General features: G+C 50.4%; 2 protein-coding genes across 9 annotated transcripts in view; both read left to right on the top strand.

Annotated features, from left to right (window-relative positions):
• The first annotated feature begins 2,093 nt into the window (after positions 1–2,093).
• LOC104016722 (cytochrome P450 1A4-like) lies at positions 2,094–8,183 on the top strand. The gene is made up of 7 exons (XM_009469652.2): positions 2,094–2,120; positions 3,050–3,915; positions 4,146–4,272; positions 4,534–4,623; positions 4,712–4,835; positions 5,439–5,525; positions 6,760–8,183. Exons 2-7 carry the CDS (start codon positions 3,058–3,060, stop codon positions 7,064–7,066), a joined length of 1,593 nt encoding a protein of 530 aa, XP_009467927.1. The 5' UTR covers positions 2,094–2,120; positions 3,050–3,057; the 3' UTR covers positions 7,067–8,183.
• A 1,951-nt stretch (positions 8,184–10,134) lies between these two features.
• Positions 10,135–19,518, top strand: part of EDC3 (enhancer of mRNA decapping 3) — a 28,912-nt gene continuing 19,528 nt past the window's right edge. The window contains exons 1-3 of one of the 8 annotated variants that reach the window (XM_087743653.1): positions 10,135–10,257; positions 12,662–12,840; positions 14,316–14,629. In XM_087743653.1, the coding sequence (XP_087599779.1) occupies positions 12,677–12,840; positions 14,316–14,629 (478 nt within the window). In that variant the 5' untranslated portion in view covers positions 10,135–10,257; positions 12,662–12,676. Of the gene's footprint in view, positions 10,258–10,473; positions 12,040–12,658; positions 12,841–12,922; positions 13,082–14,315; positions 14,630–19,518 lie in introns of those variants that run through there. The other 7 variants (XM_087743652.1, XM_087743659.1, XM_087743658.1 and 4 more) reach the window with 7 other exon arrangements.

Raw genomic sequence — 19,518 nt, 5'->3', positions numbered from 1 at the left:
CGCGTCAGCTCTGTATGCGCGACCTGTGTGTGCAGCCTGTATGTGCAGCAACACACCTGTATAGGTGTACATATAGATGGGGTGAATGCACACACTCCAGCCTCACGCACGACAGGAGGGACCTGGGTTCGCCGGGAGCTGTGGGCGTGGGTGCCTGCGCGTGTTTTATGAGGTGCCACGGTGTGTGCGAGCGTGCGTGGAGACATCTCCGCCTGGGGTTTATGGACACGTCAATGTGTCCTGTGTGGTCCGCGTGTCCCAAGCAGTCCCCTTCCCGAGCTGTGGGGAAAGGCAGTGTGGGGGGCATTTGCACAGCACATCGGACAGCCCTGTCTGGGACAGTTGGAGCAGCCAGGGGCACCATTCGGTGTCCGCTGGACCCCAAAGGGAACATTCGCCGTGGCATGACTGAGACCCCCCCTTTGCACTGTGGGAAACCACCTTCTTCCCCCTTCCCCGTGGTGGGAGAGGGCTGGGACGCCTGGATCCTGCCAAGGGGGACATGTGTGGCAGGGGGGACTGCTGTCCCCTTGCAGGTGATGGCCGCATCCCGTGGCAGAGGGGACCAAGCCGAGGGTGTAACCGGTGCTGGGGACCGCACCCCCACCCCCAGCCAGCCGGGGGGGCTGATCCCAAGCTGCTCCGGCGCCGCCTTGACCCCGGGCCAGGCTCCTGGACACGGGGCCACCGCCCTGGTCCTTTAAAAGGCATTTCCCCCCACACACCCACCCATAGCGTGACTGTAAGTGACCAGCTCTGTCCGGAGCCCCTTCGCACGCGATGTCCCCAGTGCCACCTCTGGGACCCCCCGGTGGGGCGGGACCCCCCCGGCCCCTCTTCCATCCTGCTGTGGCCGGGCTGGAGACAGGGATGCGAGTGGAGGGGGTGAGATTTGGGCTGCGGGCTGGTCCCCCTTGTCCTCCCGGAAGGGCAGGTCCTGGCCTGTCACCCCACGGGGACCGGGGATGAGGGGGCTGCAGTTGCAAACTCTGCGTGACACCCGTCTTGGTCCCCGGGGCATCGCCCTCGACGTGCCCCCCATCTCCGGCTGCACCCCTTGCCCCATCCCCACGCCCGGGCCACTCTGTCCCCAGGCGACAGGAGGTGACAGAGGGCACGGCGGCTTCTCACGCGAACCTGGACAATCTTTAACTGGACCGGGGCAGCGAGGGCCGTGACCCCCGGGGCTGGCCCGCCGCCCCCTTCCCCACGGGGACCCGATCCGGGCTGTGGGCCAGCAGGGCGGCCCCGCAGCGGGGACACACACACACGAATCCGGTGAACCCCCCCGGCTCTCCTCCCTCTGCTTTACCGGGGAGCACCGGCGGAGAGACGGGCAAGCCCCCCCGCCGGCCCGTGGGACGCGGAGCGGGCAATCGCAGTGGGGACGGTGGTCCACGCTCATCCCCACGTGTTCGTGGAGCCCCGTGGGGGGCTGAATCCCCCCTGCTGCCCGGCACGGCGCACACCGGGGCTATTTTCCCACGGTCCCGCTCGCCCCGCGGCTCCGGGCACCGGGGACACCCCGGGGCTGCGGGCTCCGGCGGGGGTGGGGGGCTGGCTGGGGCCGGCTGCCCGCAGCGAGGGCTGCGGGGGAGAAGCGGCGGAACCGGGGCGCTGCCGTGGCGGGGCTCGGGGCGGGGGGGGAACCGGGGCGCGGGACCGGCGCCTTTAAGATCCTGCCGGTAGCGTGACTGGAGTGACCGGGGCGGTGCGGGTTGCCCAAACATCCCGCCCGCTTCGCACGCGATGCCCCCCCCGGGTCGGTAACCCACGGGCGGCACCGACACCCCCCGCCCGACCCGTCGGGCCCCCCCCCCCTTCGCCCGTCGCCTTGCAGCCTCCCCCCCAGGGACACGCAGGGGAGCAGGGCTCCCGCAGCCCACGCGTGGCCGGGGGGCTGCGCGGCCCCTCTCCTGGCACGGCGGGGAGGGGGGGGCGGGGGGGTCCGGGTTAGTTATTTAGGAGTTTGGACGCACGTCAGCTATGATTAGGCTTCGGTCACGTGACGGGAGGTTGCCGGGCCAATCAGAGCGAGCGGCTATGCATATAAAGCAGGAGCGAAGGGCGAGCGGGGTACCTGCCGGGAGGATCGGGCCCCCAGCCGCTCCGCTCCGCAGGTGAGTACCGTCGGGGCTGCTCACTGCCAGGCACGGCTCTCTGCCCGGAGGATGGAGAGGGGTGGGGGGCACTTCCCCGAGGGATGGAAGGCCGGAGTGTGCCCACCTGCAGGGTGTCCCCCCTTTCTGGCTCCCCAAATCTCCATAGCATCCTGCCTGGAGCTGTTGGAAGGTGATTTTTGCAGGGTCCTGGAGGTAATCCTTGTCCCATGACCCCTCTTGCCCTGGGGTGGCCATGATCCACAGCTGTGGGCTGGGAAGGGGGTCCCAGCTAGACTGCACCCACTGGGGTGCAGGGCTCCCAGCAGCCCCTCAGGCTCCTCACTGCATGGGACCTGGGTGTCCCACGGCAGGGTGTAGCACCTTGCCAAACCCAAGAGGAGGTGTGATTTCAGACCCAGCCTCTTCCTACCCCTGGCTTGGGGTTTTCTGAGGGATTTCTGATGGAGCTGGGAGCAGGGTGCCCACAGCCTGCTAGCCCCATGCTACAGCCATGGTTAGCTTTCACGGCCATTGATCTTTAGGAAGATTTGTGGCAATGCTGTATTTAGTTTGCTTGTGAGCAGTGGCTCAGTGCAAGCCACCAGATGACTCAAATCAGGAGGATTCAGCTCTCCTATAGTCAAGCGCTCTGGAAAAGACTTTGCAGTATGAAAGAGAGGTCCTGTAGTTAGGAGAGCACATTTCCTACCCTGACATAGAGACAAAAAGCCATGGGACCTGTTCCTTTCACTCCTGGCTAGCAAAAAGAAACTGATTTCCCTTAAAAGCAGTTTCCTAAAGTGTGGAAAACCAATGCCGCTCTGGATCAGAAGTTAAGACAGCTTTCCTGCACCCTGTCCTGAGCAGTTGCTACTAAGAGCATCTCAAACTACAGGTGCTCCATGGACCTTCCCTCCTTCATAATGTCCCTTTGGTTTATTACTAAGGTTTCTGCATGTTGGCAGTGATGAAGGCTGCAATGTCGCTGGTGGGAAGCCAAGGCATTGTCTCAGCCACCGAGGTCCTCCTTGCGGCTGTCGTCTTCTGCCTGGTCTTCCTGCTTATCCAGTCCCTCCGGCAGCACGTGCCCAAGGGGCTGAAGAGCCCCCCAGGACCCAGAGGCTACCCCATCCTCGGCAACGTGCTGGAGCTGAGGAAGGACACACACCTGGCCCTGACCAGGCTGAGCCAGAAGTATGGGGACGTGATGGAGGTCAGGATTGGCACCCGGCCCGTCCTGGTGCTGAGCGGGTTGGACACCATCAGGCAAGCATTGGTGAAGCAAGGAGAAGAATTCATGGGGCGCCCTGACCTCCACAGCTTCCGATACATTTCAAATGGTCAGAGCCTGGCCTTCAGCCCAGACTCAGGGGAGGTGTGGAAAGCCCGCAGAAAGCTGGCCCAGAATGCCCTGAAGACCTTCTCCATCACCCCCAGCCCCACCTCCTCTTCCACCTGCCTCCTGGAGGAGCATGTCTCCAAGGAGGCCAACTACCTGGTCACCAAGTTCCTGCAGCTGATGGATGAGAAGAAGAGCTTTGACCTTAACCGGTACCTGGTGGTCTCTGTGGCCAATGTCATCTGTGCCATGTGCTTTGGCAAGCGTTACGACCACAATGACCAAGAGCTGCTCAATATAGTGAACCTCAGCCATGAATTTGGGGATGTGGCTGCTTCTGGCAACCCTGCTGACTTCATCCCTGTGCTCCAGTATCTTCCCAGCCGCACCATGCAGCTCTTTAAGGACATCAACAGGCGTTTCAGCTTCTTTGTGCAAAAAATTGTCCAGGAGCATTACACCAGCTTTGATAAGGTAAGAGCTTGGATGCTTTTGGGTGTGGGTGGAGATGCCTACAATTAGCTGCCTGCCTGGCAATGGGGGGAAGAGGATACTCCCTTGTTTCCCCACCTCTGCCCAGGAAAGCTCCTTGGAGCTTTCAAACCTGCAGTTAATCCCCCCAGGAGCCAGCAATGGCTGGGGGAGGAGATGTTTGCCCAGCCCTGGGTGTCTGTGATGTCCCTGACCCACCAGCTCTTCCCTAGGAGCACATCCGGGACATCACGGACTCGCTGATTGAGCACTGCCAGGAGAAGACCATAGGGGAGGGTGTCCGTGCCCCGCTCTCCAATGAGAAAATCATCAGCATTGTCAACGACCTCTTTGGGGCAGGTGAGAATGTTTCCAAGGGTAAAGCCTCTCTGCTGGGAGGGGGAAGTGGGGCCATTGGGGTGAGACCTTGGCCATGCTTGGGTGTTTGGAGCTGTTGCTGGGCTCATGGGCACTCTCCTGAGTGGTGACCAGAGCAGATGGCTTTTCAGTGACAGCTGATGGGGAACCGCTCCCTGGCAAGCATCTAGAGTGATGGGGTCTGTAAATACCTTCTCGCCTGTTGTCTTTGGGCAACTAAATGCCTTTTTTATGTCCATCCAGGCTTTGACACTGTGGCAACTGCCTTATCCTGGAGCCTCATGTATGTCGCCTTGTACCCTGACATCCAGAAGAGGATCCAGGAGGAACTAGGTGAGTCCATGAACCTGCTTCCCCCAGGGCCAAAACCCCTCTGGCAAGGGCTGACCCCAACCCACTGCCTCCTCTCGACCTCCTGCAGACCAGACCATCGGCCAGGAGAGGAGACCGAGGCTGTCAGACCGGGGCATGCTGCCTTACACAGAAGCCTTTATCCTGGAGATGTTCAGGCACTCCTCCTTCCTGCCCTTCACCATCCCGCACAGGTATGGGCTGGAGCAGCTGACATGTTATTTGGGGTTTTTTTTTGGAGTGGTTTTCTGGGAGGTGCTGTTTAGGCAGATAAACGCCTGGGAATCAATCCTTGCTATGGGGAAATATTACAGTGCACAGCCTGAATTATTTTGTTGAAGCTCCCTGTGGCTTTCATGCTTGCCTACAGTGCAGCTCCTGCGTTGCGTTGGTGCCTGTGGCTGCATCCACTGCCCTCAGGGCTGGCAGACGCTTGGCTTGCTGCCCTCCTGGGGTGGAATCCTTCACTTTGAGGGCAGTTTCACTCCAGAGCCTTTGCTAGTGGAGGGATGGTGAGTGATGGCTAACAGCCCTGGGTTTATATTTCCTCCTGCCTTGGGAGAAACCACATCACAACTCATCCAGCTTCCTGAAACTGGAATCCTTCTGCTTGAGGAAAAGTGTTACTAAGACTATTTAGTCTCACAAATACAAATTGGGGTATTTCCTAGCCAGTCCTAAGAGTATAAACAGCACACTGAAAACGAAACACTCCTCGGATTTGCCAAGCTTTGTTTCGCTACGAAGCTGCGGGTCTCCTCTTAACTTCTCTTCCTCTCCACCCGTATTTCTTTCAGTACGACAAAAGCAACAGCATTGAATGGTTATTACATCCCCAAGGACACCTGTGTATTTATCAACCAGTGGCAAGTGAATCATGATGAGTGAGTATACCAAATCCCCTGTGCTTATCCAGGCTGTGATGGGTTTGCTTGGCATTAAGATGACTCTGATCCTTTAGAGCAATATGCCAAAAGCCGAATGGGTCGTGAAGGCAGGAAAAGGCAGATTAGATCAAAAATTCTGTGGGTTTTGATGTTGAGCCCAGTCTTGACTCTCCTGAGCATGGAGCTGCTCTGGGTTGCTTGGTCACTGGTTCAGCAGCTCCCCAACACCAGGGCTTACCCAATTCATGTGCAATAATGTGGTGATGTCCTCAATGCACCGAACTTTCCATGTACGTGAGAGGGTTGGCAGCTTGGGCTGCTGAATAATCAGGAACCTGTAGATCCTTCTGCCAAGCAGCCCTTGTGATCCGGGTTGATGGCTCTGGATGTGCTCAATGCGAACCGCCTGGTTCCCTCTTTCAGAGAGAAAAATGTCCTGATGTGACTCTCATTAAACTCAGTAGGCTTGTGTTGTTATTGCTGATAATCAGCTTTGGTGAATAGAGAGGGCATCTGGAAACCAAAGCCCCATCTTACCCCTCCACTGCCCTCCAGTAGAGACCCTCCTGGGGGAGTAAGGTGACTAAAGATTGACGCAGAAGGTGGTTCCCAGATCAGGTATCTTGGATCAGAAGATCAAGACCTTTGTATCCAAATAGCCCAGCAGTAGAGAAATACTACAATATTCCTTCTGCTCCTGCATACGCTGGTGAGCATTGCAATGGGAATGCTGTCCTTGGGGCCAGAGAGGATTCCCCATATCCAAGCAGAAATTCTCAGCTAAGGCATTGGAAAATCCCACCTGGCACCTCCCGGCAGCCAGGCTGGGACAGGTTGGGAAGTTTTCATAGGAAGATTCAAGGTGGGAAAACCCTCAGGTCTCCATCCTTCCTTTTTAAGATGTGCTGACGAATTTCTGTGCACAGATTTTCTTTTTCTCCTTTCAGCTGACACTGCAGGACCTTTAGATACTACATGCTGAATTAAATCCATCCCCGGTATTTGCACAGGCAAACACAATCTGAGTTTGAAATAGAGGTTTCAATAGACTGAGCTGATGGGGTCTGACACACAGTTGGCATTTTAGAGCAGGGATAGAGGTTGCCAAAGTTTTTGGACGGTGATATAAGATAGTTTTGCAATGCTTCTCTCCAAGATTTTTTTTTTGACTGCTGTCCCCGTCACGGTGGGTGAAAACAGCTTCCTCAGATGTGTCTTCTTTCTGCTCCAGGAAGCTTTGGAAAGACCCCTCAACCTTCAGCCCCGAGCGGTTTCTCAATGCCGCGGGGACTGAAATAAGCAGGACGGAGAGCGACAAAGTGATGGCTTTTGGTTTGGGGAAGCGCCGATGCATCGGGGAGTCCATCGGCCGGTGGGAGGTCTTCCTCTTCTTGGCCACAATGCTGCAGCAGCTGGAGTTCAGCCTCCGCCCCGGGGAGAAGGTGGACATCACTCCTCAGTATGGACTGACAATGAAATACAAGAAATGCGAGTGCTTCCAGATTAAGAAGCGCTTCCCCATGAAGAGCTCTCCATAAGCTGCGGGAGGAAGCATCGCTTTGCAGAAGAAAGCGAGCCCTTGGAGTCGGACACTCAGCCTGCTTTTGCTAATGCTGTCTAGAAGCCGACACAGCTCCTCACTGCGTTGTTTCACTGGAGGCTTGTTCATCTCAAGTAAATGCAAGCAGGGAGGGATAAAGCCGGCTTTGTTGGGCTCCTCTCAGCCCCTCTAGCCAGCTCCAATGCCCTTGCCTGCAGAAAAGCTCACCAGAGGTCCAGCCTGCTCATCCCTCTTGGGCAGGTCGGGGGGGGCTGCAGCCCTGCGGTGGGGAGGAGGATGCTTTGGGCTGGGAGAAATGGTGTGGGATGTCAGTAGGGGTGTCCTTGCCCTGCCCAGTGCTGCAGAGAGAGCTGGAGCCGCCATGGGCAGCTCCCTTCATCCACCAAATAGGAATAAACCTGCAGGTTCCTCCCTGAGGAACCTGGCCAGCCTTTTCCCATGGGGTGACAGTCTTTCAAGCTTCTTTGGCAGAGCTGTTTGCAAAGCCTTCAGCTCCTTATGCCGGTGGGAACGGGCTCTCCCTGCTTTCCAGCTGGCTGCTCTTGAGGTGATGCAGAGGCCAGAGCTACCTCTGTGCCAGCACCCATCTCGAGTGGACCCGTTCTGGGTGCACCCTCACACAGCTGAATTTCCTGAATGTAATTTCATGACGTGAATCCCCAAGTGTTTCTACCAGTCCTCGGTGACAGCCTACCAGGAAAAAAAAAAAATACATATCCATAAGTAGTGCTGTTCACAAATTGAGATATTAGCTAAACTCCTAACAAGAAGCCTCCTGGAAAGTATCAAAGGACTGAGAATAAGGGACAAGAAGCAGTAAGAGGCACAGTAGAACACTTCTGGCTTTCAGACTATGTATTTGCTGCTTTTTTTTTTTAACTTGTATTTGTTTTTTTTAGCAAGCAATGGATTTCTATATTCAGACTAGTAAAAGGAGCTAGGGTTTGAGAACTGCAGGAGATGCACTGCCTTATGTTGCAGTCTGCTTTAGCGAGCGTGAAGGTAAATTCTCATGGCAAATGGAGCAGTGATTCCTGCTTGTTTGTACCTGTGTGGAATGCATCCATATGCTGGGATATAAACTGCACGGTATTTCTAACACAATAAATACTTATATGAAAGTTTCTTAAGTTTCTTGCTGGTTTTATTCCTCTGCGAAAAGATTCGAGGGGGGGGGGGGAACCCCACACCTCTTTTACATCCTTAAAAATCTGACTTGGGTATGTTGCATCTGAATTTTTCCTATGGGGACATGAGCTGGTTGTTCCTTTACTGTTGGGGCTGTGACACCCATGGCATTAGGGGGAGTTTTTAGTCCTCGTGGGTGTTGGCTCTGGTCCTCTCCCTATGCATATGGAGCAGTTAAAACCTTAGCTAGGATTTGTGGAAAGGTCATGCCGAGCTCTGGCTCAGTTCAGCATTTCACTAAAAATCGGGACTAGTCCTCCTATCCCTGAAAAAAATGAATCAATAGCTTGAGAACAGCCTTCTACAACCCTCAGGGAGGCAATCTGTGGAAGGATGCTTCAGGTCATCACCTGCTCCATGCTTGCCCCTCTCAGAGCATGATTATTTTTGAGGCTTTGCATAACTTCCCTTAAAAAAAAAGGCAATAAACATTAAATTGCCATACAAATAATAAGGAAGTATATGGAAAATTGGGGTCTGTGTGTACCTGAAGTGGCATCCCTGCAGGGGCCAGCCCTCTGGGGTTTCCAGCTCAGCAGGGTAGGAAACCGCTCTTGCTCCACAGGCACGTTTTCATGCGGCACAAATGTTTAGCCAAGCCCTGGAATGGGGGTATAATATCAAGAATCTTGGCAAAATTCAGTCTTCCGCTGAAAAGCGTGCTCCTCCCCAAATCCCTGTCTTGGGATGCTCTGTGGTGTGAGCTGCTCTCACCCCACACAGGGATAAAATCAAAATAAGTGCAGAGAAGTTAATATCTGACTCCATCCATCACTGGGACATAAAGGACAGATGAATAATTCAGTGGCTTTTTTAATGATGCCACCTGTTTTACCACAGAGTTATTTTTAATTTTGTGGCTGCACTGTGGAAAGGCTGCTCTCGAGAAGAGGAGCCTTCCTCCCGCCGTGACCTCGCTGACCTTCGCATTATTGTTACCGACTGCTGTTGTAATGATTTTGTTTTTAATTAGCGTCCCCGGCACGGCCTGCTGTTTAGCTCGGGAAGGTCAGCTGGAGCACGGATCCAGCACCCCACCCGCTCCTTCCTCCGAGTAACGAGCAAAACAGCCTCTGGCTTCGGAGCAGGGAAAAGCTGATTTTAATGGAGCCGAGGAGAAAGCAGGAGATGAATGCGTCCGTGCCTCTGCCAGTGAGCTGGAGGGAGGTGATGGAGGTGTGGCGGAGGTGACGGAGGTGTGACGGAGGTGAGATGGAGTTGATAGAGGGGTGATAGAGGTGATGGAGGTGATGAAGGTGTGAGGAAAGTGATGGAGGTGTGACGGAGGTGATGAAGGTGTGAGGAAGGTGATGGAGGTGTGATGGAAGAGATGGAGGTGATGGAGGTATGACGGAGGTGACAAAGGTGTGAGGAAGGTGATGGAGGTGTGACGGAGGTGATGAAGGTGTGAGGAAGGTTATGGAGGTGTGATGGAGGTGTGATGGAGGAGATGGGGGTGTGATGGAGGTGATGGAGGTGTGAGGAAGGTGATGGAGGCGTGATGGATGTGTGATGGAGGAGATGGAGGTGATGGAGGTGCGATGGAAGCGATGGAGGTGTGAGGAAGGTGATGGAGGTGTGGTGGAGGTCACAGAGGGGATGGAGGTGTGATGGAGGCGATGAGGGTGGGATGGAGGTGATGGATTCATGACGGAGGACGTGTGACGGCGGTGACGGACGCGTGGCAGACACCGCGAGGACACGAGGCAGGGCGCCGGGAGGCCGCGGCGATGGCGGGGCCGCACCGCGCATGCGCGCGGCCGTGCTCGGCGCTGCACACGGGGGGTGGGGGCGGGGTGGGGTGGGGGGCTTCCACCGCGCATGCGTAGAGCGTCAACTCCGCCGCGCCTCTCTATGGTCACCCGCCGGTGGCTTGAGCGCCGCTCCCAGGCGGGGCGCAGGGCAGGAAGTGACGGAAGCGCCGAGCGTCGCCGAGGCGGAGGGGCCGCGGGTGAGGCGGGGAGCGAGCGGCGGGCGCAGGTGAGGCGGGGGCGGCCCTCTCCCCGTCCCCCTCCCCGTCCCCTCGCCCCGGGGGGGGGGCGGCGGGAGCGGGCCGCGGGGAGCCGGGGCCCTCGATAGGGGGCTGGGCCTCGCCCGGCCCTCCCGTGAGGCGCGGCCGTGGCGCCAGGCCCTTCCCGGTATGCCCGGGGCCGTCGTGGGGAGGCCGGGCCGGGGGAGCGGCTGGGGAGGGGAAGGCCTGCGGAGGCAGGGCTGAGCGCCTCCCCTCGCTGGGCTCCGGGCGTCAGCAGGCCGCCTCTTGCTGGGGTCCACGCAGAGGCGGGCGGCGGGGCCCTGTGTTTCCCGGTGGGGCTCAGGCTGGAGGCAGCCCACCCTCATCCAGCCCGGGGAGACGGGCCCTGTTGGGAGCATATATCCCATGCCTGCTTGTCTCTCGGGTACGGAGCGGGTAGGCTCGATGGCTGCTTTCCTCCTAGATGAGCGAAGCCACCTCCGTGCCAACTCATCTTTCAGACAGGGAGAACATGCATAGCGGCATCTTTCTTCTCAAGCAGCAGTGCCTGGCGTGCAAAGCTATCAACTCATCACATGCTAAGTTATCGCTTACAGACTCTGCTTATTAAGTGCTGCATACATGTTTGCATAAGCTCCGTGACTTGAGTTTCTTCTAAAACTAGCAGGAACATAAGTAATATATACTTGAAATATGAGATGTGCGGGAATATCTGCGAGTTGTATGGCAAAAGCTCGGTATATAAGGCAGAATATTAGAGAGGAGTTTTGACTTTCCAAGTGTATGTAAACAAACAAATGTGCTCATTTTTGTCACGTGTGATGTAGTAAATCGTTCACTGTATGTGTAGTTCATTCCCTCTTCTAAATGTTTCGTACACAAAGTAGTAGAATGAGATCCTTTGAGGAGTTTCCCTTCTTTTGGTTTACGTTTGCACGCAAACATAGATTTTATGTTTTTTTTTTTCCCCTTGGTAAAAGGAGGCTCTTATGTTTGAAAAGGATCCTTGTAAGGTGGTCGTGTGTACTGAACTCTCTTCCTTGTTTTCAAAAAGAGGTAGAAAAAGTAGGAAAGGGAATGAAATTCTAGTTTTACTGCAGATACTTGGGGATGTGTTATCTGTGTTTTGAAAGTGCTTTTTATCAGCTGTCATCTTGGAATCCAGACATTGTTTTCACAGGTTAATATAAATACACAGAAACAGGAAAGAAAGGAGGCTGTTCCTGAAGAATTTACGGCTTAGTGACCAAATTTAGTATTTGCTTCTCTTTGAAGCATTACCTGTTTTCAGTTCCCTGAAAGCTGGGGGAAGTGAGTTAGTTCTGGTAGCACGCATGCATCTTAGTTATTTCCAGGGTTTTTTTCCTTGCATCTTTTTCCAAGAAGCTCAGGACAGGAGGAGCTTGAAGAGAATTAAAATGACTCTCACAGAAATGTGGTTAATATATTGATGTTAATCTTCCTGGGTTATCTCCTGTGCTTTCTGTCTTTGTGTTCCTTACAGTAAATATCAAGTGTTCTCCCTCTTACTGTTGATTACAGCATGAAAGGCAAATATACATGGTAGACATTTTCATTTATGAGGTTGTCAGCTCTTTTGCGCTACTGTGATGCTAGTGAGCCTGTCATCTTCCTGTGTTCTTTGTCTGGAGGAAGAAATCTCAGATCAAAAGAAGTGCGTAGCTGCTTCAAAGTGTGTTGATACAAGTTCAGTCAAGCATCAAAACTGAGGGAATTACGTGGGACTGAACACCTAACTAAACAAAGTACGCTTTTTCTCCTGTGTTCAGGTAGGAGTTGGTGCTGGAAAGGAGTGCAGCTTTCTTTTTTCATTTATCTAATTGTGGCAGTAATAATACTCCTGGCTCTGGAGAGCATGAAGACTTTTGTCCTGGGCTCCAGTGTTGTTTTTTTTTTCCCCCGCTCTGTATCTGTTTCTTCCCTTAAAGGTGATGTTTTTAATTTGTATGTGCAGAGATCAATCTCACTGCTGAGTATTCACAAAAACTGTTCTGTCCCAGTGTTCATATGCCAAAATTTTAAAAAAGGGAAGTGAAGATTAATTCCCTGTTTGAAATTACAGGGAGAGTGTCCGCAGACAGAACTAAATACTAAATATTGCTGTTGGAAGCTGTTAGTCTTGAATTCAGCTACAAAATTATTTGTTTAATGATGATAACAGTGATCTGTGTCGCAAGCAATCGTTAAGGCAAAGCCCTGTCCAGGGATCTACACGCTCACTGTGATCCTCGGTGTCTGTATGGATGTTATCTCCACCCCACAAAGGAGAAGCTGACAAAGCTGGAGCCTGGGTGGGAGCCAGGGTTCTGGGCCAGGGGATGCCGTTGATGCTGTTTCAGGTTGTCAGTTTCTGCATCTTGTTACAGCCAGGCCTGTGTTTCTTTACAGCAGTTGTGTGCCGGAAATATGGCTACGGACTGGCTGGGGAGCATTGTGTCAATTAATTGTGGAGAAAGCTTGGGAGTCTACCAAGGACGAGTGTCTGCTGTGGATCAGGTCAGCCAGACCATTTCCCTGACACGGCCCTTCCATAATGGGGTCAAGTGCCTCGTGCCAGAAGTCACCTTCAGGTTAGTGTCTGTCTTTTTTCCTCCTGCGTTTTTCCAGGCAAGGTCTGTGGTGGTTTGGATGTTTTGTTTTGTTTTTCCCCAGAAACGGGCACTTTGCCTTAAATCTCCCTACTGCTACTGAGCGTCTTTGGATGAGAAGTGCCTCTCGTGTTTCTGTTAGTTTGTGTGCAGGAGATTATTTTCTGGCTCTGCGATCCTAGTGTTAGAAGTGGTGTAGCTCACACTTGGAGGTTATTTGTGGGTAAGGCTCTCTGTATGTGTGTGTATGTGTGTATATATATATGTATGTATTGTGTGTATACATTCTGTTGTTTGGTTTTCAGGTGATTGAGGGGGCTGGCATACTCTCTTAAAGTTTGGCCCTCAGCACCTGTCCTATATGTAATTAAAGTGTGACAGAAGAGAAAGCAGAGTGGTAGATCAATTAAAATTATTGCTCCAATACAATTAAATTAAGTACAGTTATTAAATCCAACTCCATTCCCTCTGTCTCTTGCCATGTTCTTTCCTCTGTGTAGACAGGAGAGATTTTTGAACCAAAAAGCTGAATTAATGCAGCAGTATTGTAGCTCTCAGGAGTTCTTTCCCACCGGCTCCTGGTAACACTGTGCTTAAAAAGAATAAATGAGAGTCACTTGTCACTGGACATTTTCCTGTTATCTGGCTTATTACAATAGTTAAGACTCTGAGTCACTGATTTTTAAATAAGATTGATTCCCCAAAGTCAATACTCTTCTTTTTTTTTTTCTTGGGTTTTGAAGAGAGAGAGAGTGAGGAAAGACGATGATCCTATTCTTTCAGGAGATGTGTGGAAGCCTGTAGCAAGCTTTTGCTACTTTTATATCCCAGTTGGACAAATACTAATTAAGTTTAAAATAGAAGACCCTAACTTCTGATTTATTTCTTGCAATCAGTGCAAATGGAGGTCTTCGTAACCACTTCTTTGTTTCATTTGGGCTCATGCCCAGTGCTGTATTAGTTTTCTTTATCCTTTTTCTGGGGAAACAGGAAGCGCCATCGTTGTCTGAGCATGAATTGCACTAATCTAAGGGTAGCCTTCTGTAGAAGTGGATTAAAAGTAATAGTAGCCTCAAGGCTCAGATTAATTATATTATCTAGAAACTGTTAAATTAATGCAGACTTCTGCAAAGGCCTGTGCCAGTTGCTTCCATTTGCTGCTTGACTGATTCCTGTTTCAGCTAGGAACAGAACCTTTCAAACACAATCCAGGTGCAGTATAGAAATACTTGAGTTGTTATTTTGAAGATTCGTACCATTTCAGTTGAATATTTTGATGTCTGTGGAAATATCCTCTGTGTTTGTGTATTAAAATATTTTTTTATTGTTTCTATTGATAATGCCATCAGAAAAAAAACACTGTACAATGTTGCATGTTTTTCCTTAGGGGTTCTTTTTTGTAAAGGTACCTCGGATGCCAAATTCCTCAATGTCTGGTTTTCTTTTCCTGTTTTTAGGGCACGTGACATTACTGAGCTGAAAATTCTGGAGATCCCAGGACCAGGGGAGAGCAGACAATGTGGGGACCTGCAGCAGACAGAAATGGGCATCCCTGGTGTTGGATGCCAAGTGGGTCCCAGTCAGAATGGCACTGGGAAGGTGTTAAAGAAGCCCATCTCCAGCAGCGCCCCGCAGAATATCCCAAGGAGAACAGACATGAAGAATCAGGATATTATCATCTCTCCACAGCAGCAGTGCTCCAAGAGCTACATGGATCGACATATGGAAACATTGACTCAGTCCAAAGGCTTCCGTCGTAGACACAATTCCTGTGAGTATATGTGTCATCCTGCAACTTTCCTTTTGCCTACCTGAGTTACTGCTGCAACATCTTCCCTTCTTCAGCAAGAGCATTTCAAACGGTGCTGGAAACTTCTGTTTGTTTGCTATTGTACTTGTATTGCCACTTGAAGGTCTGGAGAAGAGGAAGATAAATGGTGAGGAGAAAAACTTCGCAAGCTGTGCCTCCAAGTATTATAAGTATAGATCTTCTAAATGTCTGGCGCTTATCTTTGCATCATCATCTAATCATAAAAGATTTAATCTCCTCCATAATTTGGTATGAATGTTCATACAGTTTCATTAAAGCTTGCAGGACTGGGCTTATAAAGATATATGTGTACACTTGCATAAAATGCCCTTATACAGAGATATAAAATGGTTTTATTGGGTAAGAATAGTCAGGTGAAGCAGGTTGTTTGACCTGGTCTACCACTTCTGTATTGTTTTTTTGTTTGTTTGTTTAGGTTTTTGGGGTTTTGGGTTTGGTTTTTTTTGGTTTGGGTTTGGGTGGGGTTTTTGTTTTGTTTTGTTTTAGAATACATTCTGTTTCTCTAGGCTTCTGGCTACCTTACAGAAATGTGTTCAGGGTATATTGGACACAGGGTTGCTTCAGTGATGTCTCCATTGCCATCATGCTGATGCAGACCATAAATTCTAACTCCTTTTCATCTGTGGGGCGACTTTAAAACTATCACTAGAGTTCTTCGGAGGCAAATTTCACTCTACTTTTCATTCCTTTCGATTCCCAATGAAATACCTTTCCTTGCTAGAAGCGCGCTGGAAAAGTTAATGCAGAGAAGTTGGTGCTGTTCAGCTGAATAACTGGAGAGCAGATTACGGTGAGAATGTTAACTTTTGTGTGCTCTTTGTGCTTGCTCCTGAACTGATGCGGAGGAACAGCAGAAAGCAGCTGGTTCTAGCAGAGGCCAGATCCCTGTTTATCATAGCCCTTTATCAGCTGAAAATCGAGCACACGATTGTTGCCTTGGCTTCTGCAGGGTATTCCACGTGGTGGCCCAAGGCAGTGCTTGAGCATGCTGTTTGCACCGCGCAGTCCTGTAGCCAACCTAGTTAGCAGGTTGGGAAGGTTGTAGCAGAACTGATGATGTCATTATTTGCCCATAAAGGCTGGTGTTACTTAGGCGCCTCATGACCATGTACTTGCTGTTTTGGAAGTCAGCCTGTCCAGAGTAACCTTCAGAATTGTGTGGGTAAGAAGGGGCTATGTGGATGATTTTATTTATTAGGTTCAGGACCATTTTTGATGGGATGTTGGTTGTGTTGTGGGAGTGTGGCAAGCTTCCCATGTCAAACATGATTTGAAGTTGTTTTTTGTTCTGTTTTGTTTTGTTTTTTCTCTTGAAGCCCATTAAAGGAAATTAGTCTTTCTGAACTTTAAAATGCTGCAGACTGTTCTCTTACGAACACGGTAGTATGAAGAGGAATGGTCACAAAAGGTGATCTATTGCTCGTTCAGGACAGAAGCAGGGTGCTGTTACGTACTTCCAAAACGGATTGGCATGCGAACTGCAAATTCACATTCCTGTTGCTGAGATACCAGCTTTTATTTTCAGGGTTTCAGCATTAATTCATTTAGTTTTAGGACACATAAGACAACATTTAAGAAGAAAAACGCTCTCCATGTTCTCCCCCCACCCAACATCCTGATGTGATCTCTTACCCCTTTCTTCTGTCACTGCTGTCATGAGCTTAGAGGTTGGGTTGAGAATAGTAGGGGTGGACACTACAGGAATTTGGGATGTAACAGGGAAAAGATGTGTATGAACAGAGGGCGGAGAGGAGCAGCAAAGATGCTGAAGGAAGCAGCTGCCTCTCCTTACAGCCTCCTGTGTGGGCTGGTGTTTGGGAGAGGCACAACTGATATTTGAGAGCTCTTAGGAAGATGCTGTGTTGCGCTGGCTGTGGTGGAACTGGAGGGACTGGGGCTGTAGACGGCTGCAAAGACAAATGATATGGTGGGACGTGAGCTGTAGTATGAATAGAAAGAGATTATTTTGTAAATTGCCCTACAATTGTGCCATACATTTCTGTCGTATACATCTTTTTGCCCATCCCTGTTTCAGTCTCCCAAAGAACAGCCCTGTTTGAGTATGCAAAGAGCAACGTACTGGCGTTTACTGCAGCATTTCTGAGAAGTGTGGTTGACGCCTATTTATGTAAAAAGCAAATAGTTCTTTAACAATTTATTTGTTAAAGTGAATATTGAAATTTAATGAGTGAAGTGGAGATCTTCCTTGTCTCACCCTGTGTATTCTGCTTCACCAGCATCAAGTGCTAGAAAATGCAGAGCTGAATAATGCCAGTTACAGTGATTTCCTCATTCCTGCTATCTTTCCTATTTGAAAATTGCCCAATTGCCAGCCTCCATTTTTCCTCTAAAAGGAACTGGAAACAAACTGCAATATTATAAAGTGTTTCTATTTAAAGCCTGTATAACCATAACCTATTACAACATCACCCTGCAAGTAATTACAAATGTTATATGCTGTGTTGTTGAAAATACAAATTAACAGGCTCTAATGAGAATGATGTAAAGATACAATCAATGCATCTCAAAGTCAAGCATCAGTAATTTTTATTTCTGTTCATAAAATCTTCAGCCAGCTCTCATGCTGTGCCAAAATTGGGTATGTTCTTTTTTTCTTAAAGCCCCCTGGGCTATGCTCCTTTCCAGATCTTCATCATGCAATTATTGAAACGTCAGTATATATCCAGCATATTTCCATGACTTAATTGTTGAAGCATCAGTATCTGTCCAGCATATTTCCATGACTTCATTTTTTCCCTTGCTTTTGTGTTCAGAAAAGAAACAAAACCAAGGGGGGCAAGGCCAGTTAAACAAGGAGATCAAAGACTGTATTTAGGTGGAGAAGTTCCTGGACCTCTGGAAGTCTTCCTCCCCCACCAACAGCTGTATTATTTTCTGAAAGGGTTGTAACTCTTTTCATATTCACTTCTTTATTTAAATGATTGCCAAACAGGCTTGATGGGAGGAGGAAGGCCAGAACGATGCGGAGGGGAAGGCGTGTGCTCCTTGGTGACCTACAAGCCTGTCTGGTTTTGAGTGTTTTACTTCTACCCAGGCCTAAACACTGCATAGGGCTTGCTGTAGGAAGAGAGCTGTGGTTCTTTTGAGCTTAATTTTTTTTTTTTTAATTCCTTAACTCTTCCTAAATTCCAGTTAGTTGTTTGAGTATGTTAGTTTGGTTGATTTTAGGAAAACTTCCAAACTTCATTGGCAGCTACCTAAATGTCTAAACTAACTCCTGCTTTGCTGTATTCTGGCTGGATGGAGCATGTAGGAGGATCACCTCACGTAACACTGTTTTGCCAGTGTCTGGTCAGTTTGGGGTGAGCAGTGAGTGCTTCAGACCACTTCAACCCACAAATAGCTTCCATCAGTTTTACATAAGCACAACAGCAGGTCAGATTTTCTTTTACAGACTTTGTTTGAAACATGTTGAGCAAGGTGCTAGATGTAGATTGTTAGCTTGGATTTATTTTAGGGTAAATGAGGTAGAAAAGTGAACTCTTACCCTCTAAAATATCTGTGTTTGGAGAGTGGGGCAAATGATGTGTGAATCTGGGGAGGAGGATGGAAGAGGTCCTGGCTCTATGGAGATGGTGGGCACAAGCGTCCGGAGAAGAATGGGCTGAGATTCCATCTAGAACTTAAGTCATACAGGGTTTAGCAGAGCTGAAAGTTGACCTTTTGATGCCCTTTAGCGTGCTAAGTCAGGGACAAAGTTCCCCCTTTGGAGTACTTGTGTGACAGGAATCAATAAACAGCAAATATCAGCACAGGTTTCACAACAATGGCTTCTGTGCCGTGCTGGCACTGGGCTCATTCATGCCAGGGCTGGCAGCAAAATCTCCCACAGGGATCTTGCAGGAAGGCGGCCAGCTTGCTAGAGACTCTACGTTTGCTTGTGTACTGTACATAAAAGTTTTTTTTCCTAAGAAACAAAAAAAGCCTGGGAAGTATTGTTTATCTTTTGAGGGAGGCGCTTTTCTGTGCAGCGTCAAGCTGCCAACTTGACATGGAGCCATGTGCTGTTCTCCTTAATAAGCTTCGTGCATATACGCACACAGGGCAGAGGCGCTGGAAGTTGTGATCTGAAAGGAGCTAGACTAGAAGGCCTGGATTTCTGTAGCTGCTTGGCAGAGGACTGGATCAGGCCGTGGAAGCAAGCACAGCTGTGAATAGCGGCTTTCAGGCAATGCCTTGGTCTGGTCTGTCACACTAGTGCCCTGGAAGGCAGCAGACACTTCTGTTAGCCTTATCTCGCATTCTTCTGCCTGAGTTTTCCTTTCCCTCCCCCTGCCCTCCTCCTAGGTATTTCTCTTTTCCCTGAACAGCTGCCAGTTGTCTTGCCTGTCTACATGGCGATGCTTGAAGAGGAACACCATGTAACTTTGCTTGGAGTTTGTAGGAGGCCTCTGCCATGTTCTGTGCAGCTTCTGTCACAAGGTTGTAATTCACTCTGTGAAAAGTCAGCCGGTTGTGTGGGTCAGCAGTATTTCAGAGTTGGCATCCATTGGTATGGATTAGAGAGCTGCCCACCACAATGCCGGCACATCTCATTTGGATGAGGTACGGTCTTGGCTCCCATTCATTGTGTCTGCAGGAGAGCCCAGGGAGCTTTCCAGCCATTGTTCTCGCAGCTTTTCTAGTGCAGCTTTTTATTCCGTCAGCATTTACACGCTGCTCGCATTAGCTGCTTCTGTCCCTTGGATCCACTGCACAGCGGTACATCTATCCCCACATTTTGCTTTTCAGGTCAGCTGAGGGTAGCGTGGAGTTGTTTGCAGAAGAATCTGGCAATGAGTGTAAAAACTCTTGTTGGGTACCAGGAA

The sequence above is a fragment of the Nipponia nippon genome, unplaced genomic scaffold, assembly GCF_047370975.1.
Source record: "Nipponia nippon isolate SJK-2023a ecotype South Korea unplaced genomic scaffold, ASM4737097v1 scaffold_9, whole genome shotgun sequence".
Lineage (NCBI taxonomy): Eukaryota > Metazoa > Chordata > Aves > Pelecaniformes > Threskiornithidae > Nipponia > Nipponia nippon.
Note: the sequence above shows the minus strand (reverse complement) of the source record. Positions and strands in the feature narration are given on the sequence as shown.